We start from the raw sequence: 17198 nt of genomic DNA, 5'->3' as shown, positions 1-17198 counted from the left end.
CGGTAGGGAAGGGCCCATTGTTAGCCAGTCTCGAAGCAGTTAGATTCTGAATTAACCCCCCAAAATTCCCAACAATAGCTATGCTGGGGAAAGTCTGGCAGAAAGTTATGCAATGGAGGGGAGTAGGGTTGAGCGAAACGGATCGTTAATTTTCAAAAGTCGCCGACTTTTGGCAAAGTTGGGTTTCGTGAAACCCGACCCGACTCCAGCGTGGGATCGGCCACGTGGTCGGCGATCTTGGCGCCAAAGTCGCGTTTTGTATGACGCCTTCCCCGCCATTTTTTCAGCCAATTAAGGAGTGCGGGCAGCGTGATGACATAGGTTCCGGCCTGGTTTCTGCGGCGTCATAGAGCCATATTACCGTTTGGGCTGCAGTGATTTCCGCAGTCAAACACAACATATGCTTTGCACGGAGGAGAGAGAGAGAGAAGGGGAGGGAGGGAGGGAGGGAGAGAGAGAGATTGAGATTAAGTAAATGTAAAAAATAATCCACATTGACTTGCATTGGGTTTCGTGTTCCGGTCCGGAACCCGACTTTACAGTAGAATCGGCCGATTTCACGCGATCCGACTTTCGAGAAGGTCGGGTTTCACAAAACCCAACTCGATCCTAAAAAAGCAAAAGTCGCTCAACCCTAGAGGGGAGTAATGGAATTTACGAAATATACACCAATTTGGTTTAATTTTAGGTTGGCAGAGCTTACGAGATTGCGGGGGTTCGGTCAGTGGAGGCGCATTGGCATTTGGTTCGTGTCTCAGTTGGTTTGATGGGGATGTTATTAAAACATTCAAGACACATAGGACTGAGTTTCCATTAAATCAGAAGATGTTCTTTCAATATCTGCAGGTGAGACACGCCCTAAACTGTCAAAATCAGGGGTCGCGTGTGATTCTGCAGCCCGATAGCTTGTTGAACCTTATGGGGCCTCGGAGGAGTACAAGGGGGGGTTCATTACTTTGATGTAAAGGGGTTTGATGGATACCTTTTTATTGAAGCATCCGTTAAAGATAAAGGAATAATGGGTGGCGGACGTGGGGCCCTTGTCGGAGTCCCAGTGGGAGTCTATATTTCAGTACATCCCCAGGTTTTCCCTGAGTGAGGCTAAGAGGGTGTCACAGTTATACCTGGTCTATAGGGTGTACAGGACCCCTTTATGGGTGATGAAGGTAGGACTGAGAGTTGACTCAAAATGCCCAAGGTGCAGTGAGGAAGGTGCAGATTTGCTACATATGATGTGGTCGTGTGCTCGCCTCCAACCCTTTTGGGTAAAGGTGCTTAATTTGATCCAGGAGGTGACGGGGGTAAATGTGCGTAACCCGCTGACTTGCCTTTTGGGCTGTATGGATGATATTGCTACAGATGAGTATGGAAGGTTGTCTATTGCAAGATTGTTGTATGCTGCGAGGAAGCATATTGCGATACATTGGTTGGATGAAAGACCACCAGGAAAAAAGGAATTTATTAACAAAATAAATTTTATTGTCCTTATGGAAAGGAATATCTACATCAAGAAAGGTCAGAATACAAAATTTGAAAATGTGTGGGGCGGATGGATGGATTACCCAGGCGTGGCGTCTGCTGAGTTATTGCAGAGTGAAATGGGTTTCATTTAGTTGCTTCTGGGGGGACTTCTACATATACAGGTGTGCTTTTGTAACGATTGGTACCATCTTTCAAGAGGTGATGTTGTCAGATGGTTTTATTGGATAATGAGCAAGGGATTGGGGGGTTGGTTAGGGGGTAAGGCTGTTGTTTAGTAAAATGAAACTGTATTAATAGGTCTTGTATTCACTGTACCTGTCTGGAAATTGTGTCAAACTGTGTTACAAGCGTGTCATATGCTTTAATAAAAATTATGTGATTTAAAAAAAGTTGTGAGGCTTTAGCAGTGGCTCGCATAATATGCTGCAACATAACTAATTCACTAATAATAAGTGTAGACATTGAGGGTATGTGCACACGTCAGGATTTCTTGCAGAAATTTTCCTGACAAAATCCGGACATTTCTGCCAGAAATCTGCATGCGTTTTTTTTTTGCGCGTTTTTTACCCGTTTTTTACCCGTTTTTTGTGCGTTTTTTTTTGCTGATTTTTTGCGTTTTTTTCCTGACACTCCAATTTCATGGGAAATCCGCAAATATAATGAACATGTTGCTTCTTTTTCCGGAATGCGTTTTTTTTTGCAGAAAAAAATGCAACATTTGCACAAATAATGCGGAATGCATTCTAAATGATAGGATGCATAATGTATGCGTTTTTTATGCGGTATTATAGCGTTTTTATTGGGGAAATCCGCAAAAAAAAAACGCGAAAAACCCTGAAGAAATCCTGACGTGTGCACATACCCTCAAAATAGTGAGGAAATTAAACATAAAAGGGCCGACTCATCAAATTTTACACTGACAAATGAGAATGAAGTTGCTCAAAAAATGTTGTGACTTTTGGCATTTTCATGCCAGTATGAATCAGCTTTGCTAGAATGTGAGCTGTTGAGAGGCGTCGGGACAGGGTGTGCCCCACTCGCCAATCAAATTAATCATAAGTGCAGGCTTTTTGTACTCCAGAATTTCTATTCCAGTCTCTGTTAGGTGCAGCAATTCTGGCGTGATGCATGGAGGCGCACACCACTGAGACGATGCACCAAATTCATTTACCGGCATTGCACCATGTTCTCCAGCAAGACTGGTGTAGTGCGAGCGTGCGCGATGTCAGTCTTGGTGAATGGGCCGCAATGGATTTATTAACGTTTCTGCTAAATAAGCTAGGCATTCCTTTGCATAATAAACAATCAGATAGTCTTAGAAAACCTTTGTCTAAAGGATCCCTTTATTTACTGTTTTATTTTTATTTTTTTAGAACAATCATGAAATAATTTTGATAATTATTAAATCAGATTAATAATTTGGGCTATGATGTATAGATGTGCTTTAGTTATTTTTTTTTTTTTTAATTTGAGTGATATTTTAATTCTTCCCCATCTCCTCAGGCACCATACATTCTAAGGAATGAAGAATTAATGGTTGGCAAAGGTGAAGTTGGATCTATTACTAGTGCTGTCCTTGATCTAAGAGATGATGATAATCCGCAGGATGTTACAGTTGTTGTTCTAACTGCTCCAAAATATGGACAGCTGGTGATACCCCCAGGGAACACCCCCATCCACAAATTCCGACTTGATGACATTACAAATGGAGCTCTTCATTATATCCATGATGGCTCTGAAAGTCAATCGGATGTAATTGTTTTCCAGGCAAATGATGGATACTACTTCCAAAGCATTCTCTTCTATGTCAAAGTTTCTGAAAAGGTATTTATTGAAAATGTATCTATTTTTATTTGATCCAATTATTACTCACTAGTCTTAAATTTTTATAAGGCTGGCAAATAAAAAACTATACAAGTGTATGGCAAAGGAGCACATGGAGCTTCAGGCACAGACAACGGATCAATAATGTATGGAGCTTCAGGCACAGAAAACAGATCAATAATGTTTTAGGCAGTTCACCTATACATGAACACTGTGAAAGAAGGAAACCGAGTGCGCTGGTCAGTATACCCCAACGAATCCTTTAAATAATTTAGCAGCAGCAATATTGGCTCTTCAGACTTTTCCCTTCACAATTCATAACTGCAGGAATTTATGACAGTTGATAGTTTGGGTCGTTTTAGTATAAAGCAATTCATTATTATTTATTCTATGAAGCTACATCACTTTTCTTCAGTTTAATCTCAGTTACTTGTCTGTTTCCCAAAATGTATGCTTTCTTCAGACATCATCGTTAGTGTTTTTTTTGGACTAAAGGCAAGATTATTCACATGCATTTTTGTGGTTAGTTTTAAATACACATGCATTTTTTTTAATCAGATTTTTTCCCCCTATAATAAAGTCCATGCAGTGGATATAAAAAGTCTACACACCTCTGTTAAATTACCAGGTTTTTGTAATGTAGCAAAACCTATTCCAAGAAGAATCCATTCATAACTTTTTCTACCTTTAATGTCATCCATAATCTGTAGAATTCAATTGAAAAACGAGCTGAAATCTTAACTGGTAGAAAAATGTTATCTCTCATGCTGAGTGGTGAAATTTCTATTCATCTTCAGCTTTCAAAGAGACCTAAAGGTTTTGATGTAAAATTGGCTGATTTTTTTTTAACTATTAATAATTCTTATCATCTTGATTAGAGACTTAATTCTAGCTGCCAAAAAACGGCCCCAAAACATAATGCTGCCTTCACCATTCTTCACTGTGGATATGGTGTTCTCTTGGGGCACATTTTTTGCTTTACACCAAACATACCTTTTGGAGTTTTGGCCAAAAGAATCAACCTTGATCTCATCAGACTATAATACGTTTTTCCATTTGGATTTGGCAAAGCATAGCCGGGCTTGGATGTTTTTCTTTGTAAGAAAAGTCTTCTGTCTTTCCAGCCCACCCTACAGTTCCTACACGGTTGATTGTTGTCACAATCAGTAGACAACCAGTACTAGCCAGAAATTCCTTAGCTTTTTTAATGTTGTTATAGACATAGGCTTCTTGGCAGCCTACCGGACAATTTTTTTTATGTCTTTTTGTTAATTTTTGAGGGACGTATAGTACTAGGTAATGTCACTGTTGTGCCAAATCATATACACTTCTTGATGATCGTCTTCAAAGTGTTTGGTATATTTAATGCCTAATAACTTTTTTTGTTGCGTTCTCCTGAATTTCAACAATGAAATCCCTTTCCTGTGTTTAATCTGAACAAGGGGCCTGATTACATTAAAGCTTTCAAGCCATAATTCTGGGGTAAAAGCTTTGAAAGTCCCAAAATTTAGGCGCAACTCAAAGCTGATCTTTTATTTTTTTCTTACTTATGGTGTCTTTCAAAATGGGTGCAGCTGGGCGAGGCATTGCGACCGCCGCTCCTCAAATTCATGATGAGAACCGAGGGTCTGAAAACAGTGGCCCACGGAGTGCACCGTGCCCTCTGCCACCCTCAGTAGTCGCATCCTGTCACTGCTCTCTGCTTCCGATGCAGACAGCGGTAAAGCATAATACATACCACAAAAATTGTATAAATAAAAACACCAGCATGCCATGCAAAATGAAGCCCTCACACTTCCATTAATAACAAAAGATACGGGTCTCAGAAAATGGCAGCACAAACCAAATAATTTTTTTTTTTATAAAGTTCAAGATTTGTTTAGGCTACCAAAATATTATAATATTATACATATAAATGTAATTGTACTGACCTGAAGAATCATGTGTGCAAGTATTTTGTTACTGCAGAATTAATGGGATAAAAAATAAAACCTGAAAAAAACATTTGCAAAGGTACAGGTTTTTTGTTGTTGTTGTAATTCTTTATATGGCAAAGCAAAGGGTGGCACACATCAAAGAAGTACTGTACAAATATGTTTACTCAAACAGTGCAATAATTGGTCATATATAGAGGTCCAAAATACAAATATATAGGTAATAAAATAGCAACTGTTGTACATCATCTGGTCTACATATTTAAGAATGGAACTAAAAGGAAAGGTTAGTAGGCTAATTATCTTTTGATTCCTGTTTACTCCCCCATATTATTCTTAACCAGTAAAGACAGAAGAAGCGCCCACTCCCATGTATAAGATATAGAAGAGAAAAGAGAAGAAAGAACTAGCGGAATACTGAATAGGGATAATAGCAGAGAGAAGGAAGGAGACGGGAAAACAAAAAAGGTGGGTGGAGGGATATGCTGAAGTTGGTCAGGGTTATGCTCTAGAAGGAAGGGTAAAGGAATCAATGAGGGAATTCTATACATACATATGCCCGGAGCAACACTGAAAACTCTCATACTCAGCCAATCCCCATGTTTTAGAGAGGCCTGATAAAGAGCAGAATATTCAACCCATTCTTGAAACTCCATCTAGTGGAATTGCATTTTTTTTTTCATAATTTCACCGCTCTTGGAATTATTTGTGCCATTTTCCCTCACTCTGCTTGGTTAAATGAATGTTGTAATTCAAAACTACAACTTTTCTACAAGAAAAACCCCCATCGTATGGCTATGTTGCCAGACAAAAAAAGTCATGTTTATTTGAAGAAGGAGAGGAGGAAAAAAATCAAATGTAAAAAATGAAAATTGGCTGCTTCCTTAAGGGGTTAATGTGATGTCCTGATTCCTAATTTTACATGCTTTACCCCTTTCTTCCCTTAATTGTAGATAAATGGCGGGATACAGCTTGTACTAAACTCCGCCGTATGGGTTCCAGAAGGAGGAATGCTTCAGATATCAAATAGACTCCTGCATGCTAGAGCCTTCGGTGTGGCTGACTCTGATATCCTGTACACCATTACCAGTGAACATCCACAATTTGGTAATTACTAAAAATTACACTTTCTTTCATCTCTCGTATGTATGTAGCATCCTCTAGAAATATTACTAAGGACACTTTCTGGGAATATTGTCTTTTATTTATACTGTATATTGTAGTTCCATGTAATTCTAACTATATGGATGTTTTAGAAATTGTACACCAAGTGGATACAGTTATGATTTCTAGGGAAATTGCACAACATATTATAATAATAACCTATATATGGGTACAAGATATCCATCAAAAACTCACAAAGCAAATATAAAATCAATCATATTTTATTAAACATATTTAAAAAGATATATGCATCATACAAAAAGGAAGACACGTGTATGATGATTTGATAAAGAGGGTTATACAACTTAAAGACACTCCCCTTGAAAAAGCATCAGTGCAAAACGCGCGTTGGGGCCGTCATGATGGTCTCCATGATTCTGTCATTACACTATGGGTAAGCAATGATTTTAACTTGGCTTTACTCTAATAGACTATCCAGACTAGAAAGAGGTATATTTTAGACTACACATATTCATTGTCTTTTGGCATCCATATATAGAGCAGACTTAGTATTTATGTTCCAAATCACACTGGTTTACCGTCACCTCTTTTTCTTTACTTAAATAACCCTCTTTTGTCGAATCCTCATTCCTCATACATGTGTCTTTCTTTTAGCATGATGCATGTCTTTTTAAATATGTTTAATAAAATATGATTAATTTTATATTTTCTTTGTGAGATGTTGATGGATATTTTGTATCCATATGTAGGTTATGATATGATTAATCCACTGCATATAAAATTTCCTTAAACTATTTATGGAGAAACGGACATTGATATGTCTGTATGCCTTTAGAATATGTGTATGAACACGTTACAGTAGCTGCAACGTAGATTAGATTCCAGGCAGAATTTAAAATTGAAATCCCCAACATATCAATTTGTCTTACAATTTTGTTGCAGATTTGTTGGGGTCTCCCCCATTTAGATTATTTCTGAAGTCATTCCTCAATAACTCCCATTGGTTTGGAGTACCTGCTAAATTTACAACCCCTAAAAATGAAAAATAAACACTTTGCGCAGTCTTGCGCCAGTTTCTGTAAAACATGGTCTATTGTGATGATGTGTTATCCTTGGTCACTGCCATAACCAATCACAGATTGCAGTTTTCATACGAGACAAGGCTCCATCAGAGGAGGACAGGTTAAGTAGAGACAGACAAAGAGAGCCGGGCAAGAGACACATGGAAGTGCCAAAGGTGGTGAATATACCGTTTGTTTATTTTTTTAATTTAGCTCTGTTCAAGGTGTCAAATATATAGGCAGATCTGTACTAACATCCACACAATTTGGTGTGAATTTCTCACTGTGGACGGTCCTGTGGTTTCTAGTGTAATTGCTGATATTGCAGCAACTCCCCTCCTGTGAACCTTTCCTTTCATGGAAACCTGTTTGGATCAGAAATAGACTTACAAAGACTTACTTGGTTACTTATTTCAGGTGACGTTGTCCTTCTGGTTCCCATGTCAGCTGATGGTCCAGCCAATAGCTGGCAGCGACTGCCTGATGGGCGATTTGCCACGCCAGCCACCTCTTTCACACAGCAGGACATCAATGAGGGCCTTCTTTGGTATAGACATTCGGGTGCCCATTCACAAGGGAGAGACTCATTCAGTTTCCAGGTAAAATGGAGTTTTTCACTTTTAGTGTTCATGTTAGAACTGATAATCATTGTTGTTTGACATGTTTTTCTTGTTAATTATTTTTTTATAATATTATACTATAGTACATCTATATTATTTCTATAATCTTTTGGATATATCTTAGGTTCCAAATAGATATGAAGGGAAGATTTACAAATCAAAATTCCTACAGAAATTATGCACACAAAAAAAGAAGTTGAATATATGCTGTATACAAAATTTAGTATGTGTTCTTGACATGATAGCTGATCACAGAAAGTTTTTGGCAGCCACCTGTCCTATGCTTCCTTTGACATACCAGTGATGATCATCATGAGGGTAACCATTCGTATAAATAGTCCAACGCAGTCAACCTATTAAAGGGGTTGTCCACTACTAGGACAACCCCTTCTTAACCCCTTTTCAACCTTAGACATATAGTTATGTCTAAGGTTGTCTCCCACTGTTTGCTTTGGGCTCCAGCAATGAGCCTCCAACTTTTCCGGCACATGTCAGATGATTTGAACAGCTGACATGTGTCTCTAACAGCTGCGGGTTGAAGCGCAATCCACCTGCCTCTGTTAACATGTTAAATGCCGCTTTCAATCTTTTACAGCGGTATTTAACATGCTCACGCCAGAAGCACGTCAATAATCCTGCTGTGCCTGTTTCACTTGACCGTGGGACGCCTATGGGTTAGCATGACAACCCGGGATCTGCAGCAGACCCCTGCGGTTGTCATTACTTGATTGCTATGAGTGCCGCCTAGCGGTCAGGACTCATAGTAAGTGAGCATTACTGCTACATGAGCAGGGCTGCAGCTTGATCGCAGCTTCTAGTCTCCCATGGAGGCTATTGAAGCAAGTAAAAAAAAATCAGAACGTCAGAATTACGGTTTTTGGTCACCGCAACGTTGAATTAAAATGCAATAGCGGGCGATCGAAAGATCGTATCCACACCAAAATGGTATCATTAAAAACATCAGCTTGGCACGCAAAAAACAAGCCATCACCCAGCCCCAGATCACGAAAAATGGAGACACTATGGGTCTCAGAAAATGGCAACTTCTATTTTTTTTAAACTTTAGAATTTTTTTTTACCACTTAAATAAAAAAGAACCTTTACATGTTTTTGGTATCTACAAACTTGTAATGACCTGGAGAATCATAATGGCAAGTCAGTTTTAGTATTTAGTGAACATGGTAAAAAAGCAAAACAAGTGGGATTGCACTTTTTTGCAATTTCATTGCACTTTGAATTTTTTTCCTGTTTTCCAGTACAAAATAAAAAAGTTATGGCTCTGAGAAGAAGGGGAGCAAAAAACGGAAACTCAAAAAAGGATAAGCCCAAGGTGGTGAAGAGGTTTAACTAAATATTATGCCCCGATAACATAATAAAGCCTATACTCACCTCCCGTATCTGCTCCATTCCAGCAGTATCGGCACTCACGGTCCCAGGGTAGTGATGCCATAGAATGACATGTGATGCCCGGTGCCCAATCAGCGCTGGCGTCACTGTCTCAGGACAAACTGAACATGAAGAGCAAGTCAGAGCTGTAGTTGTCCTGTTTGTTAATTAAAACATATCAGGGATTTGCCGTCCCCTGACATTTCATGCATTTAGATTAAAGAGGATTTTCATCCTAACTGTAAAATGAGTCCTGTAGTAATACATGAGACTTTATCCAGAACAGTTTGGTTATTAGAGATTTTGGAACTTATCTGCCGGGTGGCAGTGAGTAGGGACTGCACGGTTGACACTTTGATTTAGCTGATTGTAAACCGATCATTAAAGCTCTCTGTTTATTAATGACTGAGAATCTGGTGCCAGTTTGACTATCAGTTTCTGGGAAAAGCTGACTGCTATTATAGATTCACTTTGCCCTAACACTGTTGGAAAAAGCTTTCTGTAGGTAAAAACGTACATAATGGCCAAGCTACGGCTACAAATTGTAATGGCAATGTTACATTTTAGGCAGAAATCCTCTTTAATCATGCATGCACTAAAATATATTAGTATACATATAAACCAAGATGGCAAAGGATGATTTCACACACTGATATCCTTGGCCAGCTCCTCTGCCGAAGAGACAAGTATCTGTCTATTCTGGGAGTTTGAGCACGTAGAGTTCATCTGAGTCATTATTACAAGGACCTCTTGATGATTGTACCCTCGCAATCCATCAGTACAGGTGATTAAAGCAATTTACAGAGTAACTCACTAGATAACACAGACCGATAAGGGGTGAACTGGGAACATTTGATGCAGATGTAAGCAAATCTTTTTACTGCTCTGTTAAATTACTACCATCTTGTCTCGTAATGAACTCACAACCCGCTACCCTCAAAGGAAAATTATATGTCTAGCTAGTAAGAACATAAAATCAACTTGTATTACACACCTGATAGACTGCTAAACAACACATGGATTATTAGTTCACCATGCAAAATTACTTGGAGGCATTTATCTCTGCATTTAAACCCAAATTTTTGCACAATTTGCAATGCTTCCTTGTCGTAAATGCGTGTGCCAAATATCTCAATGTTTTAGGCCATTTAGTAAAACATTTTCGGTACGTATGCCAAAACTTAAGTGAGAAAAAAGGGTACGGCTAACCGTTTTCATGAAGTATGACACATTTATGAATGCGTTTCTATACAAAAAAAAGTTATTGTTTTATTTAAATGCATTTACGTTGTAATCATAATTTTTAACATGCTTAAAAATTCCAGTTTGGGCAAAATTCAGTATAAACGTGCAACATTTGACACATTGGTTTCTGGCCCCTTAGTAACATTGGGAAATGTACTACACATTCTTAAGAAGTTGTGCCGACACAATTTGCCCAAATTTACTAGATGACAAATGGTAAACGATAATGGTAATGTAATCCCGGACAGACTTGATTATGTTGAGGGCTCTGTGGGGCCATATCATCACTTTCCAGGGCTCTATGTTCTTCTTTATGCTGAAGATAGTTCTTAATTACATTTGCAGGAATAAATTTGCAGCCAAGTTCTACTAATCTTACAGTATTTGTGTAATTGTTTTGCTGTTTTCTCTTTACAGATTTCTAGTGCATCTACAAATCAGGCCCCCCAAGACAGGCATATGTTCAGTATTGGTATTTTACCCAATCATCCAGAGGCACCACAACTTTCCCCGGGATCTTCCCTCCACATGACAGTATGGATTTTATAAAATATTCACCATATTCCTATTGCATCTTCAGAATAATACTATATGCAAATAGGGGAGGCACTCCCTAGTGAAATACAGTTAGGCTAAAAGAGAAAGTGAAGAAGACATATATATGGTGTATGTCTGTGCTCATCTGGTACCTTGGTCAGGGTACTGTAGGTATATCACATTGATTCCAGTTGTAGAAGAATGAGGTTCTATTAAGTGTTGTCAACTTGTGTTAACAGAATATTGCTTATTTATTAGTTACAAAAAGTAAAACATAATAATATAATAATATATAAAGTATTAAAAGTGCTGAAATGAACGCTTTTTCTACTTTAAATTTAAAGTGAACATGTCAGCAGGATTGTGCTCAGTAAACTACCGACACTGTCAGGTTGGTGCCGTTATACTGATTAAAATGATACCTGGGTTGATGAAATCCGTCTTGTGGTTGTTGGTTAATCTTTATTTGCAGTTTTAATAAATACAAAAAATTAAATAAATTATGTAAAAAGCAAATCAAGGCAGCAAAGATTGAGACAGAGAGACTCATTGCTAGAGAGAGCAAAAATAACCCCAAAATATTCTTTAACTACATAAATAGTAAGAAACTAAAAAATGATAGTGTTGGCCCCCTTAAAAATAGTCTGGGTGAAATGGTGGATGAGGATGAGGAAAAAGCCAATATGCTAAATGACTTTTTTTCATCAGTATTTACAAAAGAAAATCCCATGGTAGCCAATATGACTAGTGATAATAATTCCCAATTTAATGTTACCTGCTTAACCCAGCAGGAAGTACGGCAGCGTCTAAAAATCACAAAAATTTACAAATCTCCGGGCCCGGATGGGATACACCCCCGAGTACTGCAGGAATTAAGTACAGTCATTGATAGACCATTATTTTTAATCTTTAAAGAGTCCATAATAACAGGGTCTGTACCACAGGACTGGCGTATAGCAAATGTGGTGCCAATATTCAAAAAGGAGACAAAAACTGAACTCGGAAATTATAGGCCAGTAAGTTTAACCTCTACTGTGGGTAAAATCCTGGAGGGCATTCTAAGGGATGCTATACTGGAGTATCTGAAGAGGAATAACCTCATGACCCAGTATCAGCATGGGTTTACTAGGGACCGATCATGTCAGACTAATTTGATCAGCTTCTATGAAGAGGTAAGTTCCGGTCTGGACCAAGGGAACCCAGTAGATGTAGTGTTTATGGACTTTTCAAAAGCTTTTGATACGGTGCCACACAAAAGGTTGATACATAAAATGAGAATAATGGGGATAGGGGAAAATATGTGTAAGTGGGTTGAGAGTTGGCTCAGGGATAGGAAACAAAGGGTGGTTATTAATGGAGCACACTCGGACTGGGTCACGGTTAGTAGTGGGGTACCACAGGGGTCAGTATTGGGCCCTCTTCTTTTTAACATATTTATTAATGACCTTGTAGGGGGCATTCAGATTAGAATTTCAATATTTGCAGATGACACTAAACTCTGCAGGGTAATCAATACAGGGGAGGACAATTTTATATTACAGGCTGACTTATGTAAACTAGAAGCTTGGGCTGATAAATGGCAAATGAGCTTTAATGGGGATAAATGTAAGGTCACGCACTTGGGTAGAAGTAATAAGATGTATAACTATGTGCTTAATTCTAAAACTCTGGGCAAAACCGTCAATGAAAAAGACCTGGGTGTATGGGTGGATGACAAACTCATATTCAGTGGCCAGTGTCAGGCAGCTGCTACAAAGGCAAATAAAATAAAGGGATGCATTAAAAGAGGCATAGATGCTCATGAGGAGAACATAATTTTACCTCTATACAAGTCACTAGTTCGACCACACTTAGAATACTGTGCACAGTTCTGGTCTCCGGTGTATAAGAAAGACATAGCTGAACTGGAGCGGGTGCAGAGAAGAGCGACCAAGGTTATTAGAGGACTGGGAGGTCTGCCATACCAAGATAGGTTATTACACTTGGGGCTATTTAGTTTGGAAAAACGAAGACTAAGGGGTGATCTTATGTTAATGTATAAATATATGAGGGGACAGTACAAAGACCTTTCTGCTGATCTTTTTAATCATAGACCGGCGACAGGGACAAGGGGGCATCCTCTACGTCTGGAGGAAAAAAGGTTTAAGCATAATAACAGACGCGAATTCTTTACTGTAAGAGCAGTGAGACTATGGAACTCTCTGCCGTATGATGTTGTAATGAGTGACTCATTGCTTCAATTTAAGAGGGGACTGGATGCCTTTCTGGAAAAGTATAATATTACAGGGTATATATATTAGATTCCTTGATAAGGCGTTGATCCAGGGAACTAGTCTGATTGCCGTATGTGGGGTCGGGAAGGAATTTTTTTCCCCATGATGGAGCTTACTCTTACCACATGGGGTTTTTTTTCCTTCCCCTGGATCAACATGTTAGGGCATGCTAGGCTATGGGTTGAACTAGATGGACTTAAAGTCTTCCTTCAACCTTAATTACTATGTAACTATGTTTTCAGTTAATTAAATTCTCGTGCTTCGGGGTGGCCTGTGGGAGATGGCTGGTGTTTTTGTTTGATGCTCTGCTTAGATATTCATCCTTATGGGTTTTGACAGGTCACTGATCCATCAGTGACCTGCCCCTTATTTTACATACTGCATAGAATATGCTTTGAAAAAAATAAATAATTCCCATTGATCAGGCAGGCAGCGGTGCCTGCGGTGTAGCATGATACAGTATAGAATATGCCTTTTTTTCGTTTTATTTAGACATATAGTTTTGTTTGGGAAAAATAAAAGATCTTAATCAAAATGGCATAGCCGGCCTAATTTTTTTTTTTCTGTACCAAAATGTCGGCAGCGCTTGCACAGTAGCATGTATCGGAATTCAATAGATGCTACTGCACAGGCGCGGCCACCGACACCATTTTGATTAAGATATTTTTTTTTTCAAACAAAACTATATGTCTAATTAAAAGGAAAACAGGCATATTATCCACTGTATCATGCTACTGTGCAGGCGCTGCCGATGCCATTTTGCTAGAGGGAAAAAAAATTGTCTCCACCAAGATAAAACCTTATTCTTATACTACTGGAATTCTATTGCACCTTTAGGCTAAATGCACACGTTGCAGAATTGCCGTGGAAATTTCTGCGGCAATTCTGCAACTCCTGCCATGGGAATATCGCATGCAGAATTGGCATGTATATTCCCGCAGAAAACTAGCGTTTTGCAAGCATAATTAGCTTGCAGAATGCTAGCGTTTTCCAAGCGATCTGTAGCATCGCTTGGAAAACTGATTGACAGGTTGGTCACACTTGTCAAACATAGTGTTTGACAAGTGTGACCAACTTTTTACTATAGATGCAGCCTATGCAGCATTAATAGTAAAAGATAGAATGTTAAAAATAATTTAAAAAAATGGTTATACTCACCTTCCGCAGCCGATCTCCTCAGCGGCTTCCGTTCCTATAGATGGTGTGTGTGCAGGACCTTTGATGACGTAGCGGTCACGTGACCGCGACATCATCGCAGTCATGTGACCGCGACGTTATCGCAGGTCCTTCACACACACCATCTATAGGAACGGAAGCGGCCACGTGCACCGCTGAGAGGCAGGAAGACTCCGGGGCCATCAGAGGGTGAGTATATCACGATTTTTTATTTTAATTATTTTTTTTTATTTTACAATTATATGGTGCCCAGTCCGTGGAGGAGAGTCTCCTCTCCTCCACCCTGGGTACCAACCGCACATGATCTGCTTACTTCCCGCATGGTGGACATAGCCCCATGCGGGAAGTAAGCAGATCAATGCATTCCTAGGTGTGCGGAATCCCTGCGATTCCGCAAATTTAATGAACATGCTGCGTTTTTTCTGGAATGCGATTCCGCTCAGGAAAAAAATGCAGCATGTGCACAAAAAATGCAGATTGCATTCTATTAAATAGGATGCTTAATGTGAGCGTTTTTTTCGCGGTTTTATAGCGAAAAAACGCGAAAAATCTGCTATGTGTGCACACAGCCTTAGACCTGGTGAATTGAGGCTCATTGCTATAGTACTAAGCTGTTACCAATTTAGCTATTATGTATGTGACTGAAATAATGCTTCCTAACTTGTTTATTAAAGGATGTTTTTACACTTATGATTAACACCTACTAATAAAGTAACAGGAATGATAAAGAGCAGCATTAAAGGGAACATGTCAGGAGGTTTTTACGTATGGAAGTAATGGTATGGCTTTAACGGTACTTGTTACCAAGTATAAATGATACCTTTTTTTTTTTGCAAAGATCCGATGTGTTAGGCTGGGGTCACACTACCGTAGAATACGGACGAGTGCTAGGCGAGAAAACATCGCGTAGCACTCGGCCCAGTGTTAATCTATGGGGCAGCTCACATCACCGTTTTTTTTCTCGGGCGCATTGAACGTGCCAGTGAATTCGCAGCATGCTGCGATTGTATGCGTATATCGCCCGAGTCTCGTCAATGCAAGTCTATGGGTGCGAGAAATAATCGGACACCGCACGGACCAACAGTGTGACTTGCGAGAAAAATGCACACATTTTCCTAATTTCAGCTCATTGAGCCATAAAATTCAATGGGGAAAAGCAGTGAGAAATGTAAAGCCATACGCATGTCATACGGATATACAGGTGCAAGAAAATCGCATCATCGCATTGCAAACAGATTACACACGGATGACCATATGTAGAACACTCGTGCGACTCTCGGCTGGGAGACTTGGACCGATTTTCCATACGTTAAGTGTGACCCCGGCCTTATGAGAACTCTAGCTGAGAGGCCATGTGTAAATCAGGCAAGATGTGCCTTGGGGTCTGCTTTTACTTCTTCCAAGCACATTGACATGCCCCATGTGCACATCCAGTCTGCTTTGCTTATGGCTTCTGTGCTAGACTTCTTGTGATTGGCACATTTGATCTCTACAAGAAAGGTATAATTTTTGGTTGCAATGATTGCACATATTTTGCTATTTACTCGTGTAATAGCGTGCTGATAGATTCCCTTTAGGTTTTAACAGTTGTGCTACTTTTCATACACTATGTGCACCTTTTACTACTGCACCCTAAGTGAAATCACCTTTGGAGTTAAAACCCTGTCGTCTAACTGCAATGAAGTTAGTGCCATGAAATTGCTTGTTCACCAAATGAATGCACATATTTTACAGGCTCTTGAAGACCGAATAACAGTGATTGGGTCCCATTATCTGTCATTTGTGGATTCCGAGAGCCCTAGTGAAAAAATAGTCTACAATGTGACTGTTCCCTTGAAAACACATGAAGGTAAGAAGACAAATTGGGGGAAATGTGGCATTTTTCTCCATTTATTTGAACACTTGGGAACCATTGCTTTATTGTCAGAAATCCTTGAAATGAGATTACTGCTGCAACCATAACAAGAAATGTTGAGGGCAGGTGCCTCAAAAGAACACATTGTCTTCAATTGTCACTATTTTATTGTTTCTACTAGTTGCTCTGTGTCTGCACAGCATTTTATCACTGTTTTAGAGCATTGTATAAGAATTTCTCAAGTTTTGAAGTTATTCCCTATCCATTGGACCTCCAATTGCTGGAGGTCCAACTGCTGGGATCTCCACAATCCTGAGAACCAAAGCTCTGAAGATCCCTGTGTGACTTGAGCTGTGGTCGATCATTCACTGCACTGACGTTCCATTCATTCTTGTTTGGATCACCTGATATAGAGAGCTTTGTGCTTAGCTAGTCTTTGGCACTCCCATAAGAATAAACGGAGTGTTAGTGTGCTTGACCGACCGTTGCTCCATTCACACAGGACTCTTTAGAACCCCATATTTCTGGATCAATGGGGTTCCCAGCAGTCGGACAACCAGTGGTCAGGAAGTCACCCATTGTCCCATAGATAGGGAATAAGGTACAATCTTGAGAAAAATATTAAAATTTGAGAGTCCTCAGTGGTTGATACCTTTTAATTGCTAACTGAAAAGATGGTA

General features: G+C 39.4%; 1 protein-coding gene and 1 long non-coding RNA gene across 2 annotated transcripts in view; one reads left to right on the top strand and one right to left on the bottom strand.

Moving 5' to 3' along the window:
- FRAS1 (Fraser extracellular matrix complex subunit 1) overlaps positions 1-17198 on the top strand; it is a 653238-nt gene that overhangs the window by 465108 nt on the left and 170932 nt on the right. The window contains exons 29-33 of the mRNA XM_077275534.1: positions 2986-3306; positions 6194-6347; positions 7844-8025; positions 11095-11211; positions 16398-16512. Of these exons, the coding sequence (XP_077131649.1) occupies positions 2986-3306; positions 6194-6347; positions 7844-8025; positions 11095-11211; positions 16398-16512 (889 nt within the window). The remainder of the gene's footprint in view (positions 1-2985; positions 3307-6193; positions 6348-7843; positions 8026-11094; positions 11212-16397; positions 16513-17198) is intronic.
- Positions 1-17198, bottom strand: part of LOC143786292 (uncharacterized) — a 46902-nt gene that overhangs the window by 5701 nt on the left and 24003 nt on the right. Inside the window, exons 2-3 of the long non-coding RNA XR_013218252.1 lie at positions 5238-5268; positions 3918-4010 (exon numbers count right to left, since the gene is read on the bottom strand). This is a non-coding gene — a long non-coding RNA (uncharacterized LOC143786292). The remainder of the gene's footprint in view (positions 1-3917; positions 4011-5237; positions 5269-17198) is intronic.

Source organism: Ranitomeya variabilis, chromosome 1 (assembly GCF_051348905.1).
Source record: "Ranitomeya variabilis isolate aRanVar5 chromosome 1, aRanVar5.hap1, whole genome shotgun sequence".
Classification (NCBI taxonomy): domain Eukaryota; kingdom Metazoa; phylum Chordata; class Amphibia; order Anura; family Dendrobatidae; genus Ranitomeya; species Ranitomeya variabilis.
Note: the sequence above shows the minus strand (reverse complement) of the source record. Positions and strands in the feature narration are given on the sequence as shown.